The 26602-nt window shown below is 39.4% G+C and overlaps 2 protein-coding genes across 3 annotated transcripts in view; both read right to left on the bottom strand.

The window, feature by feature from the left end:
• Window positions 1-4796: 4796 nt before the first annotated feature.
• Window positions 4797-14434, bottom strand: MTERF2 (mitochondrial transcription termination factor 2). 2 transcript variants are annotated; one of them, XM_019728434.3, is made up of 3 exons: window positions 14242-14434; window positions 8064-8156; window positions 4797-6222 (listed from the first exon to the last, which is right to left on the bottom strand). In XM_019728434.3, exon 3 carries the CDS (start codon window positions 6162-6164, stop codon window positions 5007-5009), a length of 1158 nt encoding a protein of 385 aa, XP_019583993.1. In that variant the 5' UTR covers window positions 6165-6222; window positions 8064-8156; window positions 14242-14434; the 3' UTR covers window positions 4797-5006. The 2 variants fall into 2 exon arrangements, with proteins under 2 accessions (XP_019583993.1, XP_019583992.1); XM_019728433.3 differs by lacking the exon at window positions 8064-8156.
• Window positions 14435-17679: 3245 nt separating this feature from the next.
• Window positions 17680-26602, bottom strand: part of CRY1 (cryptochrome circadian regulator 1) — a 45198-nt gene continuing 36275 nt past the window's right edge. The window contains exons 8-13 of the mRNA XM_019728431.3: window positions 25198-25349; window positions 24760-24962; window positions 24562-24657; window positions 19209-19280; window positions 19031-19134; window positions 17680-18293 (exon numbers count right to left, since the gene is read on the bottom strand). Coding sequence (XP_019583990.1) covers window positions 19031-19134; window positions 19209-19280; window positions 24562-24657; window positions 24760-24962; window positions 25198-25349 — 627 coding nt within the window. The 3' untranslated portion in view covers window positions 17680-18293. The remainder of the gene's footprint in view (window positions 18294-19030; window positions 19135-19208; window positions 19281-24561; window positions 24658-24759; window positions 24963-25197; window positions 25350-26602) is intronic.

The raw sequence follows: 26602 nt of genomic DNA, 5'->3' as shown, positions 1-26602 counted from the left end.
CTGCCTTAGCTCATGCTGCAGACTCTCCTAGGGTCTCTCAAAGGTTTGCAGAACCCAGACAAGCAGCATCTGGCTTGAGTGTGTCCTGTACCTCTGGCTGAACAGCCCTAAGCCCGGCACTAGCAGCAGCCAGCCTTGATTCGCAGCTTGGCCTCTCAAGGCGCTCCCAAGCACAGCATGGCACAGACTGTGGCTGAACTGGACCTACAGTGGATCCCCTCCAAGGTGATCCTGGGGCTGGCACCCCCAGTGGCCAGCTTTGAAACAAGCTGGAGCATCACCCAGCCACCTCCAACTCCAAGTACGACACACCTAAGGGGCGGATTGGGCAGGCACCAGAGTTCTGCTGATGCAGAGCCTGCTCCGTAGGGTCAGCCCCTGCATAGTAACTTTTCCACTGCAGTCAAGGCCAGTCCTCACAACCAGTGAGCCCAAGGGTCAGTCCCTCCCATTGATGTGCAATTATCAACCAAGGCTCAACTACAACGGAGGGCACACACAACCCACACAAGGGACACACCTGGAGTGCGTGGCTCAGGTGACCAGAAAGACTACACCACTGAATCCCACAGCACACCTACTACATAAGCCCACTCTACTAAGACTGGAAGACATAGCAGATCTACTTAATGCACAGAAACAAACAGGGAGACAGCCAAAATGGGGAGACACATGTCCCAAATAAAAGAACAGAACAAAGCACCAGAAACAGAACTAAATGAAATAGAGATAAGTAATCTATCAGACGCGGAGTTCCAAACACTGGTTATAAGGATGCTAAATGATCTCAGGGAGAACTTCAACAGAGAGACGGGAAGCATAAAAATGGAGATGGAAAACATGAAAAAGAACCTGTCAGAAATAAAGGATACAATAACGTAAATGAAGAACGTATTACAGGGAATCAACAGATTACATGAAGCAGAGGATCTAACCAGTAATGTAGAAGATAAGGTGGCAGAAAACACCCAACCAGAACAGCAAAAAGAAAAAAGAATCCAAAAAATTGAGGAGAGTTTAAGGGGCTTCGGGGACAATATCAAGCATACTAACATTCACATTATAGAGGTACCAGAAGGAGAAGAGAGAGAGCAAGAAATTGAAAACCTACTTGAAGAAATGACAGAAAACTTCCCTAACTTATTGAAGGAAATAGACATACAAGCCCAGGGTGCACAGAGAGTCCCAAACAAGATGAATCCAAAGAGGCCAACACCAAGACACATCATAATTAAAATGCCAAAGGTTAAAGACAAAGAGAATCTTAAAAGCAGCAAGAGAAAAGCAGTTAGTAATACCTACAAGGGAGTTACCATAAGACTGTCAGCTGATTTCTCAACAGAAACTTTGCAAGCAAGAAGGGACTGGCAGGAAATATTCAAAGTGATGAAAAGCAACAACCTACAACCAAGATTACTCAGCAAAGCTATCACTTAGAATTGAAGGACAGATAAAGAGCTTCCCAGACAAGAAAAAGCTGAAGGAGTTCATCAACACCGAATCAGTATTACAAGGAATCTTAGAGGGACTTCTTTAAGGTGGGAAGGGGGTTAAGGATGGGTGAAAGGGGAAGGGGTTAAGAAGTACAAATTGGTTGTTATACAGTAGTCTATATCATGGGGATATAGAGTTACTGTATCATGGGGATACAGAGTATAGCATAAGGAATATAGTCAGTAATATTGTAATAACTAGGTATGGTGCCAAGTAGGTACTAGATCTATCAGGGTGATAGATGAAAATGGGGTTGGAGGCAGGGTGAAAAAGGTGAAGGTATTAAAAAAATACCAATTGGTAGTTAACACAATATGGGGACTAGAATCAACAATGTTGTAAAGATCATGGTGCCAGATGGGCACTGGACTTATCAGGGGGATCACGTCATAGACTGTGTAGATGCCTGACCAATGCGCTGTACAACTGAAGAGCTGAAGTAGAATAACACTGAATGTCAACTATAACTAAATATATAGATGTATATAGTCATGGTACATGGAGTACAACATAGGGAAGATAGTCAATGGTATTGTAACCGCTATATAAGATGTCAGGGGTAGTAGCCTGGGGGGTGGGTTTACTTTATGAGAGGTTTAAATATCTAACCATTATGTTGCTTTGTACACCTGAAACTAGTAAAAAATAATGGAAAAAAAAAGAGAAAAAGGCAGAGGTTCAAAGGCTAACAAAAGAAAATATGGAATAGGATTTGATCTAAGGGAAAATAAAGTCAGTATAGGGCATGTTTTACCATGAATATGGATTTGTTTTTTAACTTAATCTTTTCAAGTTAGAGTAAGCTACAAATGTATTTCTAAAACCATAACTGACTCTGGTTCTCTGTGTCTGGGCCTGCACACCTCAATTTTCTGTACTGACTAGGCTCTTTAAACTAATGGCCACAAATCACACATGGCCTACTCAACTCTAACGAACTTCCTTATATACCCTCTTGTATGTTTACTTTCCTACTACTTGCAACAATTATTTCATACCTCCTCTTTCCAGCCCTCATGCTATACTCCTCTCCTTCCATTCTCCTGTCCTCTGTAAAGAGGAAACCAGACAGCAACTCTCCTGCCTCACGCCACTCACTCCATCAACCTACCTACATCTGTGCCCATGGACCAGGACTACCGTGTTTCCATGAAAATAAGATCTAGCCGGACCATCAGCTCTAATGCGTCTTTTGGAGAAAAATTAATATAAGACCCGGTCTTATATAAGATCCGGTCTTATAGTAAAATAAGACTGGGTCTTATGGTCCGGTTAGGTCTTACTTTCAGGGAAACAGGGTAGGATCTCTGCTCTTATCCGAAGTCAGCCCACCTTCACTTTATTAATCCTGTTGTTTTCCATCTCTCGTCGTCTCTCTCCTGGGTCATACAAATCAACATATAAACATGTTCTAGTATTTGCTTTCTTTAAGGAAAAATTAATCTTACAACCTGTTTTTCTGCTTCCCTTCGCTGCAAAATTTCTTGAAAAACTTTATAGCTTCTGCCTCTTCTTCATCTCCTATTCTCTCAACCCATTCTGGTTGCCTTCTTACCTTTCTCATTCCACCAGGATCACTCTTGATAAGGCCAACTAATGATTTCCTTTTTGCTATACTCATTGGTCACTTGTATCTTAGTTGACCTTTACCTGGCATTCAATATTATTGACCATGCCCTGTTTTCTTGGCGACCTATTCCTTTGGTTAACCCTTTCCAGGTTTGGCTAGCCACTGCTACAAATCTATACTTCGTTTCTGCACATGCTCATCTAGAGGCATAGTTTTAAATACCACAGATATGCAGATGATCCCTGGATATCTATCTCTAGTCTCGACTTCTCACAACTCCAGACTTCGCCATTTGCCTGTCTCTGCTCAGATACCTAGTAGGTATCTCAAAATCGACATCTAAAAGGTGACCATACAATGTATAATGTATTCCAAACCAAGACATTTGCGAGTGAGAGAGCACCACTGGTTATTTCAGAACAAGCATAAACTAAAATTTATCCAAGGGATTCCCATCACACTTAGAATGAGATTCTGCTCTTAGATGGACCTGTACTGCTCATCTTTTATCTTGCACCACTCTCCCTGACATTCAGCCCTGCCCCAACCATACTCATTGCCATTCTTTTTTCTTGAACCAACAACCTTGTGTGACTTTGGGTAAGTAATTTACCGTCTCTGTGCCTGAGTCTCATCATCATCTGTAGAATAGTAAGTAAACAATGGTGCTGAACTCTTGGGGTTGCAAAACACCATGTGCCTGGCCATAGGAGGTGCTGCAGAGATTTCTTTCACTGTCCTAAGAAACTGAACAGATGTGCACAGAGAGGGTTACCTGCCTTTGCTGAATGAAGACATTGCCTGCATTTTTCATAATTTTTTCCTTACTCAAGAAAAAGCCGTATGCACACACCACACAGATTTTTGAGTAGCAGAGTCAATTGTTTGGCTGTGTATTTGTTACAAAGTTCTAACTCTACAGCTGAGAGAGAGCCAGTCGTTATCTGGGTAAGGTTTATCTTGGAACAAGATTCAGAAATAGAAATCTGAAATGCTACTAAAATCAAGACCAACCATCACACTAACTTTTATAGGCAGACCTGGATTTTTAGAAAGTTTTTTTAAAAAGCCCCATTTACTTCAAGTGTATATAAATTAAATTATATCAAATTTAAGGAATTTTACAGAGAAGTTTGCATAAAAATCCCTAAATTTGTTGGTACTCACTCTTTTAGTAGGTCAGGTAGGGGTGACTTTTCTTGTGCCGACTCATAAGCAATCATTTTTCTAGTCACAAGGTTTGAAAAGAATTCAGATCATAGTAAATCTGGGCTGTCACTTGGCAGCTGAGTGGCCTCTCTACGTTTGTTTCCTCATCTGTAAAATGGGGAAAGTAATGAATGCACATAAAAGCGTCTCATGAGAGAGAAAATGGTCAATTTTAAACAAACTGATCACACAAGTAAGCTCTAGTTATTCTTTTTGGATGAGTAATACTTGGTTCTCAAAGATATTCATTTATGCCAACCAGGAGATAAAAACAGCTTTCTCTAAAAATGTATTAGAAGTTTGCGGCTGTTTCACTTAACACGAAGCTACAGAATTTAGACCACAGTAGAGTGACGCTTCAGAGCTGGTGGTGAGTAAGAAGGCAGGGTCTGCATCCCAGATGAACTGTGCTGTATGAATAAAAACGTATCCTTACTTTGAATTACGGGAATACACTTGTCAGTTTCTTTCTCATACCAACGTGCCATTTAATAGTATAAGAGTTTAAAAAAATAGCTGAAGGTCAAAATTACCAACTTTATTTAAAATAAATGCAATTTACACCTTAAAATATAGCCAATGAGTTGGAGATCTTTTACTTAGAGTCAATTTACACATAACTCAGAAGCTAAGTAGGTTCCTAAAATTCCTAGTGCCTACAAAATGCCGGAATCATTTAAGTCTCTGCTCCTCAGTTTCTCTCTCACCGCCAGAAGGAGCATCGGTCAGCAACTTACTCTTCAACATTTAATGGTGCCACAGGGTTAAATAATGGCCTTCCTTTTTTGGCCTGAATTTTACCAAAGTTAGCTTCAAACTCTTTTTTTGTTCCACTTAGATTTGCTAGATGTCCATCCTTTATTCTGTAGCCTAAGGAATTCAGTTTTCTTATTCTGTACTGTACTATCTGCGGTGTTAATTCAAGAACCATTGGTGTCTCTCTTATCTGAGTTATAGAGATGCCTTCTTTTAATAATCCCTGAATTCTCTCTTCCAAAACGGGACCAGAATAATACAAAAGGGCAGGACATTTTAAAATTAATTGTTTCAGGTCAAGATCTGTACATTTAAAAGCCTTTTTAGAGAAGGAAATACTCTTCTGTATACTACTTGGGCAAAGTTGAAAAAGAAACCCTTTAAGTTTGGACAGAAGTTGGAGAATTTCAAAATTTGTGAAACCTTGCTCCTGGAGAAATTCTAGTGTTTCCTTTATAGCTGCAGGAGAATTTAACAAAATAAATGGGTTTTGGCTTAATAATTTTAGCAGCCAAACTTTCATGTTGGCCTCGGAGCCACCTAAATTTAGATAACTCTCTTGGAGAATCCTTATCATTTCCTTATTCTTCTCAATAGGATTATGAAAAATACTAGATGCAGTTGTCAAAAATCTGCTAATGACCACATTTTTGAGTCCCAATTCTTGAAAGAACTGAATGTTCAGCTTCTGGATTTCCTGGTGTTTAACAGTAAAGAAAGATTCGGGAAACTGTTCTATTAACTTGACTAACTCTTCTTTGCTTTTACAGACTGATTGCCAGAGTTCCCTCTGGGTGTCAACAGCGGTTGGACTGCAGACAATTGCTTCTGGGCAGCGTTCCAAAATATTGGCTACAGCAGTCTCATCAGCACCTACTTGTCGTAAAATATTTGCAATTTCTTCAACATAGGTTTCATCCTCCAAAAGTACCCATCCTTTTAATCTGCGAATTTTCCTGATGTCAACTGAAAATTTATAGAGCTTTTCCACTGTTCTTTGGTTTTCTTTGTTTGACTGATTATCAGTTGTATAGGGGAAGCATGATAAAAAAGGCTTGTATCTGGGAGCTAACAGCATCTCCCTGAAAGAACACAGCTTGCAAGGCTGGGATCTCATCAGCAACTTCCACAACATGCCTGCAATCCACTGGCTAATTCCCACCGTCCTGGGACTCAGAATGCACTCATGGCGCCTGTAAGAAAGAAGACACAGGTTTAAACACAGGGCTGCTCACTTTTAGAATACAAATGCAAATCTGAGATATAAACAGTAAGCATGGAAATAACATGGATTTAAATTCAACGGGAAAGTTATTTGTGTAATAGTAAAGATATCGTCTTAAATAATCTATAAAGTAATTCTACCTCTTCCCAACTTAGAAAACATGGTCTATTTGAGCTTTGCAACAACTTTGTGAAGCAGTTATTTCTATTTTTCATTTCTGCAAGACCACAAAATATTCAAAGATTCATAGACCTCAGATGTTATTTTGACACCAATTCCTCCTCCTACAACTCTCAATATGTTTCTCTTTAGGAGACATATATTACTTACATACACACACAGTTGTTTTTTCAATGTGTATTTTCAAAGTGATGTTTAGCTGAAGCAAATACTTAAGAAACGGGGGTCATCTCTAGTTCTATAAACATTTTTGCTGAATAACTATTACCCAAAAATAAGTCAGTTTATTTAAAATGAATCAATAAATGTATGCTTGTTTTATGAGAATTATGCAAAAACCCTTTTTGTAAATCCAGAATTAAATCTTAGCCAGGTAAAATGAGAAATGCCATGTGACTGCCCCAGTAGAGCCCTGGGAAATCATGTTAGCTGTGGAATGGGGGACCACACTTTTAGAACAGTCTAACCAGTTGTCCCCACTGGACAGCTTGACTTTAGGTACCTAGAGATGGCTACACTGTGCTTGATGCATTGTAACCTTTGGCATCATGGTAACGAAAACATGCCTAATTTGTTGTTTTAACTTTTCATACCCAAAAATTAAGTGTCTCAGCCCTGACACAAAAGCGTGTAGTACTGAGCTAATTCTATTTAGCTAACATTTTAGCAGCATTCCCTTATTATCTGTAGGTCTGAAGGAAAGCCGAAAAAAGCCATTTCCCATCCCAGCCCTAATAATGCCCTTGCCATACATGCCAAGGGCTCTTCACTCTCAAGCTTGTCCTAACTAATCCAGAGGAATGATTATTCTCTAAGGAAAAATAACAAGTAACAATGTTCTCATTTTGGTTCGCTAGTTGTAATAACAGCTCACTGTGAGTGCCTATGATGTCCAAAATAATTATAGGCATAGCCTTTTACTTCTAGTGGTTCAACCAGAGCTTTCTTCAGATAATTTCTAACGCCAGTTTCCTCAATTCCCTAATAGCCAAGATGTAAATATCAAAGTATTTTTAAAAATTTCTGAGATCACCATGGATTTTAACTGGAAGAAGGAGGTACAAGAGGAAGGGCAGATCTAGGCTGGAGCTCCACACCCCACTGTTCAAGGGACCCCACAAGCTCGGGCCTCACATCTGTACCACATGCTGGAAGGAGTGTGGGCTCTGCAGGAAAACTGCCCACGCCCAGTCCTGGCTCTAATTTATGGGGTCACCTTGGGAAAATGACTTAGCCTCAGATGAAACAAGTAAACAAGTAGTGATTAAAATACTGCATCACAGTAAATGTTAATAAGTATTAGTTCCATTACTAGGAAACATCTGGAGCTAAAATTCTTGTAGTAATATGACTTTAAATTATATTTTAGACAGAAGTACATTATTTACAAAGAGTAACTGAAAATTGTACTTTAAATGCTTTGGCTGTCCAAAATAACTACTTATAAAAGCAATACATTCTTCAGTTTTTTCCTGTTTCTCATCCTCTTTATTATACTTTTTGAATACATAAAACTGCCTTATACATGAGAGTTAGATTCTAAACTCAGCCCAGGAAGTGAAAATTGCAAAAACTCAGAATTTTCCTTGAACATCTCTTAAGCAGGCACCACACTGGATACCAACGTACCATCTGCCAATAAGTCCAGTGTAGCCAGGGGTTCCTCCAGGGTTGGCACGGATCCCAGTGTCTGGCGAAGCACCAGATGAAGTAGCTGCCTTACTGTGAGGGTTACGTTATAAAAAATGACAGATTAAATATTAGAACCACACTGACCACGGCATGACGCTCCTGCACAGTGAGATGAAGGGAAAAGCAGGCTGTCTCCTGTTTCCTGCTTACTCCAGGTGAATGAACTACCATGTGGGCAGGTGAGTTGTCTGAACAGTTAAAGTTGTCTGTCTTACTCTCACTCTCTGATAACAGTTGACTGCAAAGGTGAAAAGTACAAATGTTGTGACTCTGAATCAACACCCATTATATATGAGGTGTGATCAAAAAATACGGTGAATGTTAAAAAAAAATATTACAGCAAAAGACACATTGCCATTAACCCCCCTCAAGTACTCCTCCTTGCTTCAAACACATTTATCCTATCGTTCTTTCCACTTTCTGAAGCAGTTCTGGAAGTCCTCTTTCGTGTCTTTAGTTGTGCTGTTGTAGCTGCCTCAGTGTCCTGAATCACTTCAAAACGTGTACTTTCCTGGTCATTTTGACTTTGGGGAAGAGCCAGGAGTCACCCAGGGCCAAATTCGGTGGATAAGGTGGATAAGGACACACCGTAATGTTTTTATTTGACTGACATTGCCGTACCAGAAGTGATGTGTGACACAGAGCGTCGTCATGATGGAGGATGAAACCGTTTGTCCATTTCATGTTAATGTGTTGTTCATGATCCATGATTTACGGCACACTTTAAAACACATCTTCTCAAATGTAGCTCACACCCGACTGACTACAGGGAACACGTTGAAACTTGTCACACACTGTTACTAAGGTTTGACGCACCGCCTGCAGTACTGAAGATCCTGCCTTTCTGTTGGATGGCACTCGGCAGCAGCATTCACTGTATTTTTTTTTATCGCATCTCGCATACAATTTATTCCTTTATTTTATCCACTGTAAGTATCTAACCTTGGTATCAAAAACACTCTAGATATTTACAATGAGTGCATGATATAAAGGATGGATGGGCTATAATTTTGTAATTCATTTCCTAGTATTGAGCATTTGGGCTATTTGGAATTTTTTGCTATATGCTGAATATCTGTCCACATTTCGTATTTTTTTTCCTTTAGAATGAATTCCTAGGAGAATTACTGAAGAAGAGATGTGTGAACATTTGAAAATTTAAGTTGTTAACTTACTATCCGGAAAAACTATTTCAACTGACATTCTCACAAACAGTATGAGTTTGTGAGATTCTCGCAATAGTTTTAATTTTGTGAAAAATGAACACAACAGTAATTTACCTTCATTTTCTTTTATTATTCGTGAGGCTGAGCTTTTCTTAATTATTTTGACCATCTTTATTTACTTTAGTGAATTAACTATTCCTGCCTTTTGCCTTTTTTCCCCTTCCTCCTCCCCCCTCTCCCAAACTCTGGTTTCCCAACTCTGGTTTCCCAACTCCGGTTCAAGCCGTTTTCTCAGTCTAGTTGTGCAGGACGCAGCTCCATGGCCCATGTTATTATTATGAGCCTTATGCTCCACCCCACTCGCCATCTGTTGGTCGGCTGCTCACAGCCGGCAGCAGCCGCTGGCCACTCATGGTAGCCCAGCTCCAGGTCAAGCCGTTGTTCACAATCTTAGCTGTAGAGGGTGCAGCTCACTGGCCCATGTGGGAATCGAACCTGTGACCTTGGCATTAGGAGCATAGCACTCCAACCACCTGAGCCACCGGGCCGCCGGGCGCCCACCGCCCCTACCTTTTGCCTTTTTAAACAGCAATCTTTCTGCTTTTTAGATAATGACTTGTATATAAACTCTTTATATGTTAAATAACCATCTTCTCGTTTTTATAACTACTTTCTCCAGTTTTAGCATACGAAAGTGGTTTGTTTTTTGTTTTTTTAGTAGTTTAAGGTATGCATAACATAAAATTTACCACTTCAAGCATTTTTAAGTGAAATATTCAATGGCATCAAGTAAATTCACAATGTTGTACAACCACTACCACTATTTCCAGACTTTTTCATCATCCCAAACACAAACTTTGTATCCATTAAATAATTTCCCACTCTTTGTCTCCTCTCAGCTCGGCCCCAGTAACCACTGTTGTACTTTCTGCCTCTATGAATTTGTTTGTTCTTGATACTTCATGTAAGTAGAATCATACAATATTTGTCCTGTTATGTCTGGCTTATTTAACTTAGCATAATGTCTTCAAGGTTCATACATAGTATTGCCAAGTGTCAGAACAAAATAGTTAATTTTTTTTTTAAAGATTTTATTGGGGAAGGGGAACAGGACTTTATTGGGGAGCAGTGTGTACTTCCAGGACGTTTTCAAATCAAGTTCTTGCCCTTTCCGAATCTTAGTTGTGGAGGGCAAAGCTCAGCTCCAGCTTCAGTTGCCGTAGTCGAACCAGCAACCCTGTGGTTGAGAGGACGAGCCCCAACCAACTGAGCCATCCGTGAACTCAATGGCATCTCAGCTCAAGATCCCATGTTCAATCTTAGTTGCAGGGGGCACAGCCCACCATCCCTTGCGGGAGTCGAACTGGCAACCTTGTGGTTGAGAGCCCGCACTCCAACCAACTGAGCCATCTGGCCACCTGGGAGCTGAGTGGCAGCTCATTGACTTCCTTCTAGTTGCGGAGGGAGCAGCTCGCTGGCCCATGTAGGAATCGAACCAGCAGCCCCGTTGCCCAGAGCTCGCGCTCTAACCAACTGAGCCGCCCATCCATCCCCAAGTGGTTAATTTTAAGCAGTCAAAGAGTGAGGGAAGTTTCCCTTTCCTTTGTGATTCCTACTGCTTTTAAAGCACCAGATGATTAGATACAAATTCATCCATATTTCCTTCTAAATTTTTGTTTGAATTTTAAAAGTTAGCTCCTTTAATTCATTTCTAACTTCTGATTGTGAACTGAGAATCTAAATAAAGTTTATCAAGTTTAGCTGTCTCCAAGCACCATTTTTGAACAACCCTTTCTTTCCCCATCATTTGTGATGGCTCCTTTATTATACATTAAATGTAGCTTCTGTTTCTAATTTGCTTCCACCCTTATTCCTCTATTGTTCCGCAATTCCCTGAATGAGCCAGGAGGCTATTTTCTAGCCTTGCTGCATTCTGGCCTTGGCTGCCTCTGCCAGACTATCCTGAAACAATCTCCGGTCAACTCACTCTTGCATAACCCCCACCAACTATGTCAAATCTTCTCAACTCAGACCTCCAGCTTCCCCGCAACCCCATCCCCAACTTCACTCTTAACCCATACCTTTTCCTCTCACCTGTACATAAAAAGGAGAGTAACTCATCACACCAAACATAAGCCTTCTGCTAGCTCCCCTGCCCTGCACTTGCAACTTTCGTTATCCAGGGTAATCCCCGCTCCGGTGCTGATCCCGACACCTCAGGCCTGAGGTCCGTAGAGCCCTTCTTTCGTACGTATTCACTACGGCAGCTATATCCTCCTCTCTGAGCCTCCCACCCTCACCTCGATGGCTCTTCCTCCCACTGTTGCTCCAGCTAAAACCCCATTTTCTCTTCCCCTCAGTTAATTGTTGTGCATTTCCTCTCCTCCTACTGATATAGCTTCTAATACAGACAACTTCCATGTGATGCGAGCCAGTGAGTAGCTTTAGTTCCTCTCTCTTGACCTCCGCACTGTGCCCGTGAAATCTCTCTCATTTGCCTTCCATGACTTCCCGTCCTCCCGGTGCTCCTCCTTCCTTCCTACGTCTCTGACCTCCCTTTATCTGTCTCCTTCGCAGGCTCACCTTCAAGGCTCGGCTCTGGACTTTCTCCTTACCTCCCTTTCTCCCCAGAAATGCAGTCCTGTCCAGGGCTGCAGTTAATCCACTTGGGCATCTCTCCAGCTTCTTCTCAAAATGTGATCGTGTCACCTCCCTGCAATAAGCTTTTCAATGGCACTTTAAGAAAAGATGTAAAACAAAATAAAAATGCTCTACCGTGCAAGGCCTCTCTGTCTGGGCTCTGTCACCACCCAAATCCCCCGGTCCTCCTCTCCCTACACCAGCCACACCTGCTTCCTTTCAGTCCCTGGCGCTCTACCTGTCCCCACCAGAGGGTCTTTGAAGACTGAGGGCTGTTCCCCATGCCCAATGCACCTAACTCCTAGGTTAAGTGTCATTTTCCCAGGGACACTTCCCTTCTCTTCATGAATGAATGAAGCCTCTTGTCCCCACTACAGGCTCTCGTGGAACCATGGACCGCTCCTGTGTACCACCTGTCACTGCTGTGGCTATTCATGTGTTCTTTCTGTCTCACCCTCCATGAGGGAAGAGCTGGGTCACCACTGTGTTCCAATGAATTGCTTCCCTATCCTTCACCTGGCTGACATCGGTGACCCTAGGAGGCATTCCTAGGCAGGTGACCTGTGTGTGCTCCTCCATAGCACCCTGCTCTTGACCCCATCGTAGCACTATATTCCTATACATTTGTTAGTTATTCAACCAGTAGTTTTTTGGCTTTTTTTTTTTTTTTTTTTTTTTTAAGCTCACACAATGTGTCAGGCGTTATGCTAACACTAGCTTTTCTGCTAAATGTTTCTTCATATCTTTGGACTGCAGACCTATCAGAGGACCTGATGAGAGCCACATATTCTCTTTCGAAACAAAATCAATAACCACATTTTGCAGAAGATTTTAGCAGGATTCATGGATACCTTGCAGGCCAACTATGAACAAACAACCTGCAACTATATAGAAAGCACGTATTCACTACGGCAGCTGTATCCTCCTCTCTGAGCCTCCCACCCTCACCTCAATGGCTCTTCCTCCCACTGTTGGAGGGCAGGGTCTGGGTGCTCTTCTGCTTCATCCCCTGGATCCAGTAAAGAACTTGGTCCACAGAGGAACAAAATCAGTGTCTGTCAACTGAAACTGAATGAACCAAGTTCATGAGGCAACTTAATGTACGGGCTAAAACTGTGGACTGCCTGGGCTTAATTCCTGGTCATTAGCTGTGCTGTGACTTGAGGAAGTCACTTCACCTCTCTCTGCCTCAGTTTGAGCACCAGAAAATGGGGACAGGCCATCCCAGTAGCTCAGGTGGTTGGAGCTCCATGCTTCTAACTCCAAAGGCTGCCAGTTCGATTCCCACGTGGGCCAGTGAGCTCTCAACCACAAGGCTGCCCTTTCCATTCATGGACTCCCACAAGGGATGGTGGGCTCCGCCCCCTGCAACTAAGATTGAACAGGGCACCTTGAGCTGAGCTGCATCCCGAATGGCTCAGTTGGTTGGAGCGGGTCCTCTCAACCACAGGGTTGCCGGCTCGACTCCCGCAGGCCTGCGCCCCCTGCAGCTAACAACGGCAACTGGACCTGGAGCTGAGCTGCGCCCTCCACAACTAAGATGGAAAGGACAACAACTTGACTTGGAAAAAAGTCCTGGAAGTGCACACTGTTCCCCAATAAAGTCCTGTTCCCCTTCCCCAATAAAATCTTTAAAAATAAAAATGGGGACAATATATCCTGGATGACTAAAGATTAAACAAGTTAATACCATAAATCAGAGTATTCAGAAAACTCAGTAAATCATCACAGCAACGCATTTTACAGATGAGAACACAGATGCAGGTAAAGTAACCTGCCCAAGGTTGCTCAGCTAATAATGAGCGGACCTTACTTTCAAACCCGACCGCTTGGCTCCAGAGAAGCTCTTAGCCCTGTGTCCTACAGACAGTAATACTCTTGGTAAATGTTTGTTAATTCACAGTGTGGGCTATTCTCTGACACTTCATGCTTCTTAGATATTTTTGAGAAGTGAAATCCACTTCTGTAATACGCATAACATTAACACCAGTAGTTTCAATTAAGTTCTACTTTTATACCATGTACGACCTACTGACAGTTTCAAATTAACCCCAATGTTTATAAGCAAGGAAAAGCGGAGGGCCAAGGAAGAGGAGCTCGGGGAGTCATCGAAATCCATCCAACCCTCCTGTGGGGCCTGAGCTTTTCCAGAGAAATTTCCAACCTGTGGTGCCCTGGCGTCCGCCCAGGCCAGGCAGGCGGAGCTGCGCGGTGGGCTGCGAGTGTGGTTTCGCCCTAGACCCCCGCCTCTTGGCTGCCGCCGAGTCGGATACCACCACCCCCAGGGGCGGAGAAAGGGCGCGACTCACCTGTTGGCGTCCGCTCCTTGCAAAGTGCAGTGAGTCCCGGGTGCCTGGCTCCGTCCTTCCTCCCCCACCCGGCCGACGACTCCCGTGGCCAGTCGTCTTCCGAGGGCTGGGAACAAGGCCCAGGGTCCCGAGCGGCTGGCGAATTTCCCTCAGCAGGGCCCACCAGGTCACCCGCCCCTTTGCCCGCAGCCAATCAAAGCACGTAGACCCACGAGCACGCAGACGCACGCCCCCGCAGCCCCAACGCAGCCAATCAGGGCACAGGACACAGGCTACAGGCCCCGCCCGACGCCTGAGGACGCCGCAAGGCGGGGTGGGGCGGCAGAGGCGGGCCAGTGTGGGCATCCGCTTTGCGTGGAACGTCGGCTGGTGCCGGGGCAATTGTTGCCGCTGGCGTTTTCACACCCTTTCTTTCCCAGCATTTTGGAAAAGTTGGAGTTTCAGTCTCTTGGGGAATGTCACTAGCCCGTAAGAAGAAAAGGTAGAAATACAGGTAACTCAGAAACCGCTATATCTAATCTAGAGCCATTCAGAATTCCCCCAATAATTCAATAGGTAAAAAACTTATTTACGAAAGAGATGTAGTTTTTAAAAGCCCCAGACCCCTTGGGGCATACCTAGCCTTCTTGCTACTCTACTCACCCAGCAATCAGAGAATGTCTGATTCCCTCCTGCCACCTTCACCTAAATACTTGCCTTTTTTGATAACTGCTAAGTGGTTTACATGCCAATTATTGTGGTGCCAACTTCATAAATTAATTTCTCCTTAAAGCCAGGCTTAATGTCTGTCCCATTTATTCTCACATCCATCCAATCAACAAATATCTGTGGCATGCCTATTAAGTGTCATGCACGTGAAACTGCAATGAGAAGACAGCGCTGGACAAGACAATGGGGAATAAAGTACATTTCCTGTTCTGGTGGAGTTTACATTCTAGTGGAGGACGGAGTCATTACCAACCAATAACATGATTAATCGCAACTAGAGTTAAATGTTTCTAAAGACAGGCTGCCCTGACCCTGCCTACTTGTCCTACGCTGGTGTATGGAGTTGGAGTCGGGAGAGCAGTGATGTTTCCGAGGCTGGAAGTCCCTCCGTTAGTATTTCCGTAGCACTGTGCCGTGCTAACAGCCTTCACACACACACTACTGTGATTCCTCTCACCTTGAAAACTCCCTGTGGATGCTGACGAATTTATTTTCCAATGAACAATGCTTAGCACCGGGTAGGGACTCGGGAAATGCTAATTACAACTTGACTTCAGCCTTAGTACCCAATTTGGGCTCAAGTAGGCTTTGTTGAGAGGGACACTTGCACTTTTATTCCAGAGAGTAGCAGCAAGGATCCTGGCTCCTTGTCTCAAGATCAACTTTTATCTCCAGGATATTCTGGAACTGAGTAATAAAGGTATGAGTAGGAGAGTGCCTGCCTGTTCAGTAACTTTTTTCTCTCTAGTTATCCTTATATGAAAACCTAATTATTCATGGTTTTATCGAAAGCTTTTTTCTGAACTACAAGGACTCAGGGTCCAGACTAACAAAATGTTTCACATGCATTTAGGAAGGATACAGAGAGGAAAAGTTAAGAAATGTAAACTAGGGCCTTAGAACTGCATGCTGCAACCACTGGTCAGGAGGGAGGGAGCAGAGACATGCACTAGGGTGCTGGCAACCTCTACAAGGGCTCCGGTAACTGTGTGAGGAATGATAATACATATAACTCTTTGAATTGAAATCAAAACTTGAAACTGACCAACTTAGCTCTGCCAACTGTATTATGTTACCCAAAGCCTTTTTCATCCTACATATTTAAATAGTGCATTTCTAGGATCATAAAACCAGAAAAGAAACAAAAACACTTGAAGATATGGGGGTAAGAACACAGTATCATGCGTATTATCTATAAGAAAATGACAAAATGTTTGAAATTGTGGGAAGATCCTGAAGTTTATAGTATGTAAAAGATGCATTAAAAATAAGACTGTCATCAGTCTTTTATGTCCCAAAGTTACTAATTTAAGTGAATGTGAAAAACATAAGGACTTTGCATAGGTTCATTCAAAAGCTTGGTTCCCTCGATGCAATTTTTTCAAGTAGTAGGAGTTCAATAAGTATTTGCTGAATGAATAAAAGGTCTTGAATCCCTCCCAGCAGGGTTTTTAGAATACTAACCCAGCTGGTTAGAGGAAGAACACTGTATTCAAACAAAGTTCATTTGCTCTGTTGGAGCACATTGATTGATACCTCTCTTTCCCTTTCAGTGATTATTGTCACAATTTAGGCCAAACTGAAAAAGCTTTCCCCCCAAAAAAAACCCCTAAAAAATAAAACAAAATCCCCTTACACATCAGTGTAAAATAGCAGTGCCTATGTTGAAATAGTGTTCTTTTACTAAAATATTTATGTATTCTCATTAAAACAATTTTTTATTCCCTTGAATGGTGATGGTAAATACCAGATCTAGGAATTATCAATTCTGTACAGTGCAATCAGGTCCAACCAGTAAGATGTGGCATATAGATGCCATGAAGAACTAAAATATTACTCCTTAGTAACAGTGGTGAAAGAAGATAAGGCACATCTTTTGTTTTCTTTTCTCAGTAATGGAACTTATTGATCAGTATTAATTCATTATCCTGGATACGTTAAAAAATGCTTATCATCTAAAAATATATTGTAGCTTCTGGATTTTTCACTCAAATTTATCTTTAGTTACCTTTAAATCTGGTGATCACACTGAAGATGATCACTACTAAAGATGGGAAAACAAAAAGCTACTTGTTATCATGCTAAGTGGCAAGAATTAGCCTACTAGAGACAGGAAAAGGATAATAATAGTAATAACAATAATGGTACCTAACCAAAGCTGCAGCATAGTTATACAGACTATGCACTGCACAATCCAGTGAGCTACATGCATGGCAGCCCTGAAACGAACATCTCCCTATTGTATCCTACCACATGCCAGCAATGTCATGAGCATTTCGTATCAGCACTAAGCAGATACTACTCTCTTCCCCATTTTATAGATGAGAAAAAAGAAGGCACAAAAGGTTAATAACTTGCCCAAGATCTCAAAGCTAATGAGTGGCAGAGCCTGGCATTTGACTCCAAAGCCCACATTCCTAACCACCTTGTGCTGACTAACAGTTACAATCCCCATTACTTGAAAAAAATCTCTTTGGTTTTACATCTTTCTTGCAGATAACCCTATTTTTAAAAGTATAAAGTATTTGGAAGAGAGTATTTTTATTTGGAATAATCTTGAAAAATACTATTTTACTAAATGGATGGTAGCTGTTTTTTAATTCAGAATGGTGACATGTGGTTTACAGACTCTCTAATTTGTAATCACATCTCACAAACCAATGTTCTTCTCCTTACCTAAAACAAACAAAAAATTAAAAGAAAAGAAAAACCACCACAAACTACACAAGATTCCACATAGGCATATACTTTAATAACAAACTCACTTTAGCTGTAAATGAACAAAGAAAGGGAGACAAAGAGAGCTTAACACATGACACTCCCACAAGTTTGGTCAAAACGGGCATACATGAAGCTTTAAAACGTATTGTCTGTGTTAACAGAGGCTATAACTACTAATTTTGATTATGCACATTTTCTAAAACATTATTATCAAAGAGTGAAGTTAGACCAAACAATGATGTCAAGATTATTTTAACAAAGTCTTTTAAGAAAGTCTAAAAACCTCCTATTTTCCCCACATTGAGTCTCAAAACTTTGATTTTTATATCAGAATATCAGTTTGCCACTTGAACTTTTACCATACATGAAAAATTATCAAAAATATATTGATGGGTCTATACTAATTGTGACCATATTTACATTAAGCAAATTCTTTTACCAAGTTCTTTATATACAAATTACAATGTGTCCTATGTGAAATTCATTAAAAAGTTAAAAACCACAGAAATGTCATTAGAAGCAACTGCTTTCCATCAATGAAGAACATTTTAAAATAATTTAACTGCAAAGAGTAATGAACTCCCCACCATTTCAGCTGCAACAGTATTCCTCCTGAATGTTTTCTGTGATTTAAGGGAGAAAACAAAATGAGTAAAACTTGATTGCAAGGAATTACATGATAAAAATTTGATGAGTATTTACTGATCTTTAAGAAATTTAGTCTAATTGGGTTGGCAATAAAAAAACAGCGATAATTTTAAAAGTATAAATAGTTTAAGATAACTGAAGAAACAAAAGTCTTTAAAAATGGCAAACGTACTCTATAAATACTTTTCATATAAATTTAACTCACAAAACAGTATCCCATAGCCAACTGAACTGAATACAGGCATGGTTTTTTGATACAAAAAGGGCCAACATTTTTAAAAAATTAAACTCTTTCTAAACTGGAAAGAATTTAGATTTTAGAATTATCACAGTAGACAAAAGAAACGTATAAAGATTTACGAGGCAAAGATTTGGGGAAAAGTTCCTGAAGGGATTATATTAATATCACTAAAATTAAAAAGTCACTTTGTTTTAGACTCACGGTAACACAGGAAGGAAATGAAAAAGATGTCTTTTCCTGAGCACAAACTCATAAGCTTCTCAAATGTAAAGATCATTAAGATGACCATGAAACTGAGGGCAGCACTTTGTCCAGTACAGATGCATTTCTCTTTTCTAAGAACTAACAATCAGTGAAAAATGTATGCTTCTCTGGTTTGAAAATAGAGATCAGCTCCATTTTGGAAATTATCTTAATTTGTGTCGATTACACACTCCACTAAAACAAAAAATAAAACTCTAAAATATTTACCTAATTAGTGCTCTGTCGCTGGACTTTAGGACCAATACTCTGTGTGTCCTCTTCCTGACTAGGACGTTTCCCACTGTTGAGACCAGGGCCCATGGAGCTTCTTCCTACACATTTAAAAAATGTACGTTTAAGATAGGAAAGGTGAAAAGGACAGTATGCTCAAATGCTTTATTCTTACCTTGCTTTAATAGGTGAGTTTGCTGACTGTCTCCATGAGCATAATGTAAAATACCACTCCCTTGAGAGCAACCTGTTAGTATTTAAAGCACAGTAAAATGACTTAAAATAAATTCCAAGATGTATGTATTAAGACTACAAATCCAATTCTTAGCATTTGTATTTAAGGCCATGTATGCTTTTTAGAACTAAACCTCAATCCTTCAGATGATCCAAAAATCAAATGCCCAAATCAGGAAAATTAAAATTAGGGTCATAGAAATAGTCACTGTTCAAAGGCAAAATCACTGGTAATCATTTTCTAAAAAAAACATTTATTGACTGGATGACAACAATTAGACACCTGACTTTGAAGGCAAAACACAGGGCAACAGTGAGACATATATCCTTCCTTCACCTCTTGTCCCTCTATTCCACACACCTCCCTCAGTACCTGTCCAAAACATGTCCTTGGAGACAAGGGATTAAGGGCCTGCCAGATTTGAGTTAAACAATTCAAATCACATAAGGAGCCACCAAGTGGCAGTTACCTAATCTGAGCAATTATATTAACCCTTCTAAAAAGAAACAATGTTATAGGAGAATGGGTTGGCTCAGAAAAGTAGGTTCTAGAGAAACATTTTTGTTAGTGTGTCCAGATTACGGAAAAATATGAGCATTTTACTCCCTAGAGAAGTCACCTCATGGCCTTACCAAGACAATTTACTTAATTTTATTGTAATTTCATGCTCACTAAGTTTTTCTGAAAACAATTCAGCTTTTCAGGTATTCAAAATTTAAAAAGTAGATGTCCTGATCAGGGCTGAGGCCTTCTACCACTGGAAAGGGATAGCTCCACCATAAATTAATAATCTAGTGTTCCCTGTCGATATTTTAATTCACATGATTTAAAAATTTCTAGTCTGTCATTCATAGAATGGTGACCCCTTTATTGAAACATTCAGTTTTGAACTTGTAAGGCTGAAGGTCAGACTCTGGACTATGGCAAGTTCACCTCTGAATGGTGCTACTCCTGGTCTTATCATCAGCAGGACTTCCCCTAATAGTAATACTTGTTGCCATGCATTATTGTACAACACTGTTTAAAACTTCACACAACAGTATGAAAGTACTTAATTCCACTGAATTGTACATTTAAAGTGGTTAAATTGCTTAGTTTTATGTTATGTGTATTTTACAATTTATTCATACCTTACACATTTGTTGAGGGCCCATTTATACTAGAAACTATACCAGGTACTATGGATACAAATATCACTAAGATGTAATGTCTGTGTTCAAGGGACTCCTAGTCAAGTAGGAAGAGACAGATACACAAAATCACTAAGTACAAAGAAGTGTTTTAGGTGTTAGGATGGAAGTTGGTACAGGATATCGTGGGAACACTGAGGAAGGAAAGGTCAGTTTCACTGGAAGATTCACAGAGGTAGCCCTTAGTTAGGCCAAGTCATAAATTAGTCACCTTAGTTTCATTTTCTCAACTTCATCAATTTTATTCCTCTTACAGTTCTAAGATAAATGAGAATAATCTCATAAACAAAATATTGAGCAAAAGCAGCCAGACACAAAAAAGAATACAAACTATATGATTCTAAATATGGGCAAAACTAGTATTAAAAACCAGGAGAGTGGTCACCTTTCAGGAGGAGAGGGTAAATTAGTATGTTCAATAAATATATTAGGAATTTCCTTAAATTGAGATTTTATTTCCTTATAGAGCTAAATGATAAACAGGCACTTAGTATCTTCCTGAGTCTCTAAATTCATGAATACCTCTATCACTTATAACTTCCCATAAAAAATGTAATAAATTATATTTTCATGAGGATAACAGTACAAGAAACAATGAGAACAGAGCTTTGCTAATCAATTGGCTATGACTAGCTTAGTCACTTACAAATATAACAAATCCCCATATTCACATGCCTTCAGTGATATTACAGCAGTTCAATTTCAAAGGCCAAGATTATACAAGATGGGGATCTTAGAGTGAAAACTTTAAAAAAAAAAAAAAAGAAGTATTTCTTGTTTTAAAAAAAGTTTTCTAAGGCCAAAAATTTATATGATCACTTTCTCTTTATGTTACACTATAAATAACACCTAAAGGATTTTCCACTTATAAAATTCAAAGTTAAAGATACAATAGGGGAAAATTGCATACAAAAGATATTCAAAGGAAATACACCAAAATTTTAATACTGACTGTCTCTATTAGATGGAATTATAGGTGATTTTTGTTTTCTATGCCTGAATTTTCCAAGTTCTCTACAGTACCTTGGGGGAAATGAGGGTGTTAGCACTTTTGAAGTATAATTGATATACCATAAAATCCACTTGTTTTAAGTGTACAATTCAATGAGTTTTAGTAAATTTACAAAGCTGTGTAACCATCACCACAATCCAGATTTAGAATATTTTCATCCCCCGCAAAAGATCCCTCATGCCCATTTGCATTTGCATTCCTACCACTGAGCCTAAAGTAACCACTAGTCTACTTGGTCTCTTTTAAAGACATGCCTTTTCTGGATAGTTCATATAAGTGGAATCACGAAGTATGTGGTCTTTTGTGTCTGGCTCCTTAAAATTAATGTAATACTTTTGAGGTTTATCCATGTAACATGTATCAGCATTTTGTTCCTGTGTATGAATTAATATTCCATTGCATTGATAGACCACATTTTGACTATTATGAAGAAGGCTATCATAAACCTTCACATATAAGTCTTTGTGTAGACATATATTTTCATTTCTTTTGGATAGATACTTAAGGAATGGAATTTCTGGACTGTATGTTAAATTTATATTTAGCTTTTAAGAAACTGCCAAAACTGTTTCTTAAAGTGGCTGTAGCATTTTACACCACACCTCTCAGCAGTGCATGAGAGTTCCAGTCTCTTCACATCCTCCTCAACACTTGTTACTGTCTTTTTTATTCTAACCACTTGAGTGGGCCCAGAGTGACCAACTCACCCCAGCTTGCCCGGGATTCTTCAAGTGTTAGCACTGAAAGTCCTGTGTCCTAGACACCCCTCAATCCTAGGCAATTAGTAATAATTGGTCACCCTCAGTACGTGTGAGGTACTAGCTCTTAGTAGTTTTAATTTGAACTTCCCCAATGACTAACAATGCAAAACAGGTATTTTATAATAGAAAAAAATTAAACTAAAAATTAAACAAAAACTAAAATACATTACTACAGCGAACAGATTATGGTCTGTTTTATTATAAAAACAAAAATACTTCAAGACATTTATGTATAGCTTATTTCTTTCATGAGCACAAAAAATTCTATAAGGAGAGGGAGAAAATGCAATTTGTGTTGCAGAGATTAAGAATTTTCTACAGTCATTTGACAACCTAAGAAAAGTCACCAAGAATCTTGCCCTTTGATACGCCTTCTGAGACACTGTGAAATAAGATCCTACAAACAGGATAAGTACAGGGCATAAAGGGAGATGCTTCAGAAGTATGTAAGTCCTTTCCAATGGAGTAGAAATCTGACAGCAGAAATGCTTAACAGCATGGTCCAAATCCTGAGGATCTTTCCATAGTCATTCCCATTTCCAGGTCTATAATGCTCTCTCCTTCATCTTCCAAGAAAACTTCCTTAGTTCCTTCATCTCTCAATGATCTCTCCCTTTTTTCCTACTGTGTGTGGAGACAGCATCTTATAATTTACCACTTTTTTCATTTGTTTTTGTTTCCTCTCCACACTCCTATTTAGACTGTAAGCTCACTGTTGCTTTTATGTAGTCTATGTCTTTTGAAAGCCTCACTGCACCTAGCTACAAAGTGTTACAAGCAAATATCTACATGATTACTTTTAAGATTTATTAATCCTATTATATCATAAAAATATCATATGTTGTTTATAGATTTCTGAAGCAACATTATTCCAATTTAACTTGCTACCATGATTAGTTTTTGCAGATAACTCCAAATAATGAATACGGATTTCAGTGGACTAAGAAGCAATATGTACCATCATTACCCATTTGCCAGCTCCTGGAGCCTATTGCTGCTCACCCCTCTGCTACCTGCCTGTTATCTTAGTGCTTCACAGAACTTCTGTCCCTCAAACTCATGTGTGGGCAGATAAGGCAGGTTATGAACTGAACAAGAGATCTGACAGAACTTTTGAAATGATACCTTGTTGAAGTTTACTTCAAATTGTTAGGAGACTATGGGAAAGAACATCATTTCTGAAGTATACTACCATCACTGGCAATCATTTGACTGACAAGTGAAACTCATTCCAATAATAAATTATTTTATCTTATAAACATAACATATGGCATTACATTTGCAAGGGGGGCCCAGTGATACAGGAAGAGTAAGAACTTTAGGACTAATCAGACTTGGATCTGAATCTTACCTCAACTACTTACTAACTGTGGGTGGGATCTTGGTTCAATTACCAAACCTTTCTAGGCTTATTTCCCCAGTCATAAAATGAGAATCCCACCATCACCTCCCCAGGTTAGTGTGAGAATGTGGCAAAAATCCCTTTGTACCAGAAACAAAGTAGGTAGTTAAAACGTGAGTGCCTTTGTTCCTTTCTCCCTAATTACTAGAGGATAATTTACATGCTCTCTCTCAAAAGGAAGCAGGATATTTCTGAATTCAGAAAGATTTAATTTTTAAAAGGTTTTACTTTTAATAACAATTTTGAACACCTGATGTTAAAAAAAATAAGCATTCCTCAAATACTGCCTTAATCAAATTAATTAGCTTCCTGTTATTTTTGGTTAGAACCTTTAAAAACTGATATAATGATTCAAATTTCCAATGCATACTGCCTTCTTGATATTATTAATATCACCCATATTAAAATAATAGGTGGCAACTAAATATGTGTCATACAGAAAACCATTACAGACCAGACTGTGTAAGGAAAAACTCATGTGCAAAGGACTAGAGGTCTTATGCGTGTGCATGATAAATATTCTGGCCATGTTCACAGGGCCACTGACCTTCACTAGTTACCTTATAGCTGCTATATACCTTAAGAGAGTAAAAAATAACGAGCATTCTGAAAACATGATATTTCAGTTTCATTTTATCCTTAAAATTGCTCTCCTTATTCAGTTTGCAGAAGATCTTTACCTTGACCCAAATTCTACATGTAATGATGCTTTGCATCTCTAAAATGTCATGAATGGAGTGAGGGTGTGTGTGTATGTATGTGCATGTATGTGTGTATGTGTGTACACATGGATGCATGTGTACAAAGAACCTATTACATAACTTTTAAAGATAGATTTTTAAAATCATTATAGTGAAGGTCCAATAAAAATATATTTGATTATTAATCTCTTTACGTTACTAAGTACAGAAATTTCCTTTTCACTTACTTCCACTGCTGCTACAACCTGGGATATTTTCTCCAGGAGAATATCCCAGGAGGCCTCCATTCCCATTAGGATTAGAAGGCACTGATGCAAGAAGACCTAAAGGGAAAACATTTCCTATTAAATTATGATCAGATCAAATCAAGGTCAGGTACATAAACAACTGCCAAAGAAACAAATCAAAGGCAGTTACTGACATACCTAGTCCTCTATATCGTGAAAGCTGCTGGTAGATCTGTTTCATCCTCTCAATATTCAGACGGCTTGCCTCAGCATGGTTCACCATTGGTTTAGGATAATTAACTCCTATTAAACATTTGGCTACCTTTTGGATACCTTCTGGTGCATTCCAGGGATCATAAATATATTTTGCAGGGAAGCCTCTTAGGACAGGCAAATAACGCCTTTTGGAAGAAGGAAGAAAAATTATTAATAAAATGAACTATAAGCAAATTATAACAAACTGCTTATTAGCTATGTATGACCAAAATCAAATCAATACCATTTAAATGATTGTTTACCTTTCTCCTCATCTCTGCTGCCCATCAGGTGTGGGGAATACTTTAAGCGTTGCTTAAACATGAAAAGCTCTTCCTGGATTAGTTATTCCAAACTGAATAATAATCACCCTTGATTTACCTGATATAGTCTCCATTGGGATCTGTTCTCCTACCAAAGCCAACAGGGCAATAGCAGTGAAAAAACTGTTGGAAAAAGGAACTACAAGACAGCCACATCCAACTTCCAGCATTTATGCTCCAATCTGCATCAAGCAATAATTCTTCAAATACCTTCAGAAGTAACAGTAATCAATTAGTTTGCACACACATAATTCTCAAAGCAAGCATTTTCCAGGTCTCTGTAGTTCAAAAGTCAAGGCAAAGAAAATCTAGCATAGAACTGTAAAATTAAACCAAAAAAATAATTCCAAAGTTAGCTTCCTTGTCTATGCTCTGTTCCATAATGAGTTATTTCAGGAAAAGAAATATATCAGTAATATAAGTAGATTTCTGGATAGAATTTACCTTTCTAATCTTTGCAGTGCTATGTGGGAGGAGGATAAAAAAAATTACTCAAGTCACCAATTTAAAAGAGACATGAGGAGATTTAAAAAATGGAAGAAGTAAATACTTTCAGGAACACAAAATGCTACCAAATAAATCACCAACAGAAACTCAGAAGCTTGGTACACTGGCCTACATAAAGGGAGCATCCAAATATAAATGACGTTTTGAAATGCACTGGCATTCAGATAGGAGAGGTGTTGAAGGGCTGGGTGGAAAAGGTGAAAGGATTAAGAAGTACAACCTGGCAGTTACAAACAGTCATGGGGATGTAAAGTGCAGTTTTGGCTATATGGAATACAGCCAATAATACTGTAATAACTATGTACGGTGCCAGGTGGATACTAGACTTATTGGGGGGGAATTACTTCATAAAATATGTGTCTAACCACTATGCTGTACACATGAAACTAATATAATATTGAATGTCAACCGTAATTGAAAAAAGAAAACACCAAACTAGGTCCAAACAAAAAAAGAACTGGAAAATCCTCAGGTGTCTGGATATTAACCAATAAACTTTTAAATGCACTGGTATTGTAGAGTTTAAATTTGAAAATTCTTGATCCAAAAGGGAAACTGAATCAAAATAAATTATTTTTTATAAATTCATTAAGAATGTGCTATACATCTACCTCATGTACAACTTTGTACTAGGAAATATAAGAGATGCAAAAAAACCATAGGATCAGAAATGGTCCTTGGATAGGATAAATTTATGATACAGGTAGGAATGTAAAACATATATGTAAATCCTGTTACATATAACCATAAGATGATGTCACAAAATGTAGTATGCTTCACTTTACATATCACAAGTATTACTACAAAGCTGTGATGTTGAAATGAGGTAAAATAATATATATTTTAAAATTTATACTACGAATTCACTATTTCTAAGAATTCTTGGGTGAATCCTTTTTGGGACAGAAATGATCACCTATAAATATATTAATACAATAAGTCCAAAGTGTTAAATC

This window comes from Rhinolophus sinicus, chromosome 1 (assembly GCF_057876585.1).
Source record: "Rhinolophus sinicus isolate RSI-liver-muscle chromosome 1, RSI-T2T, whole genome shotgun sequence".
NCBI classification, from domain to species: Eukaryota; Metazoa; Chordata; class Mammalia; order Chiroptera; family Rhinolophidae; genus Rhinolophus; species Rhinolophus sinicus.
This window is presented reverse-complemented; position numbering and strand designations above follow the sequence as displayed.

What these genes read in the sequence shown, in the direction of transcription:
- MTERF2 (XM_019728434.3), bottom strand. Translation starts at nt 6,164, where the DNA reads ATGTTGTGGAAGTTGCTGATGAGATCCCAGCCTTGCAAGCTGTGTTCT.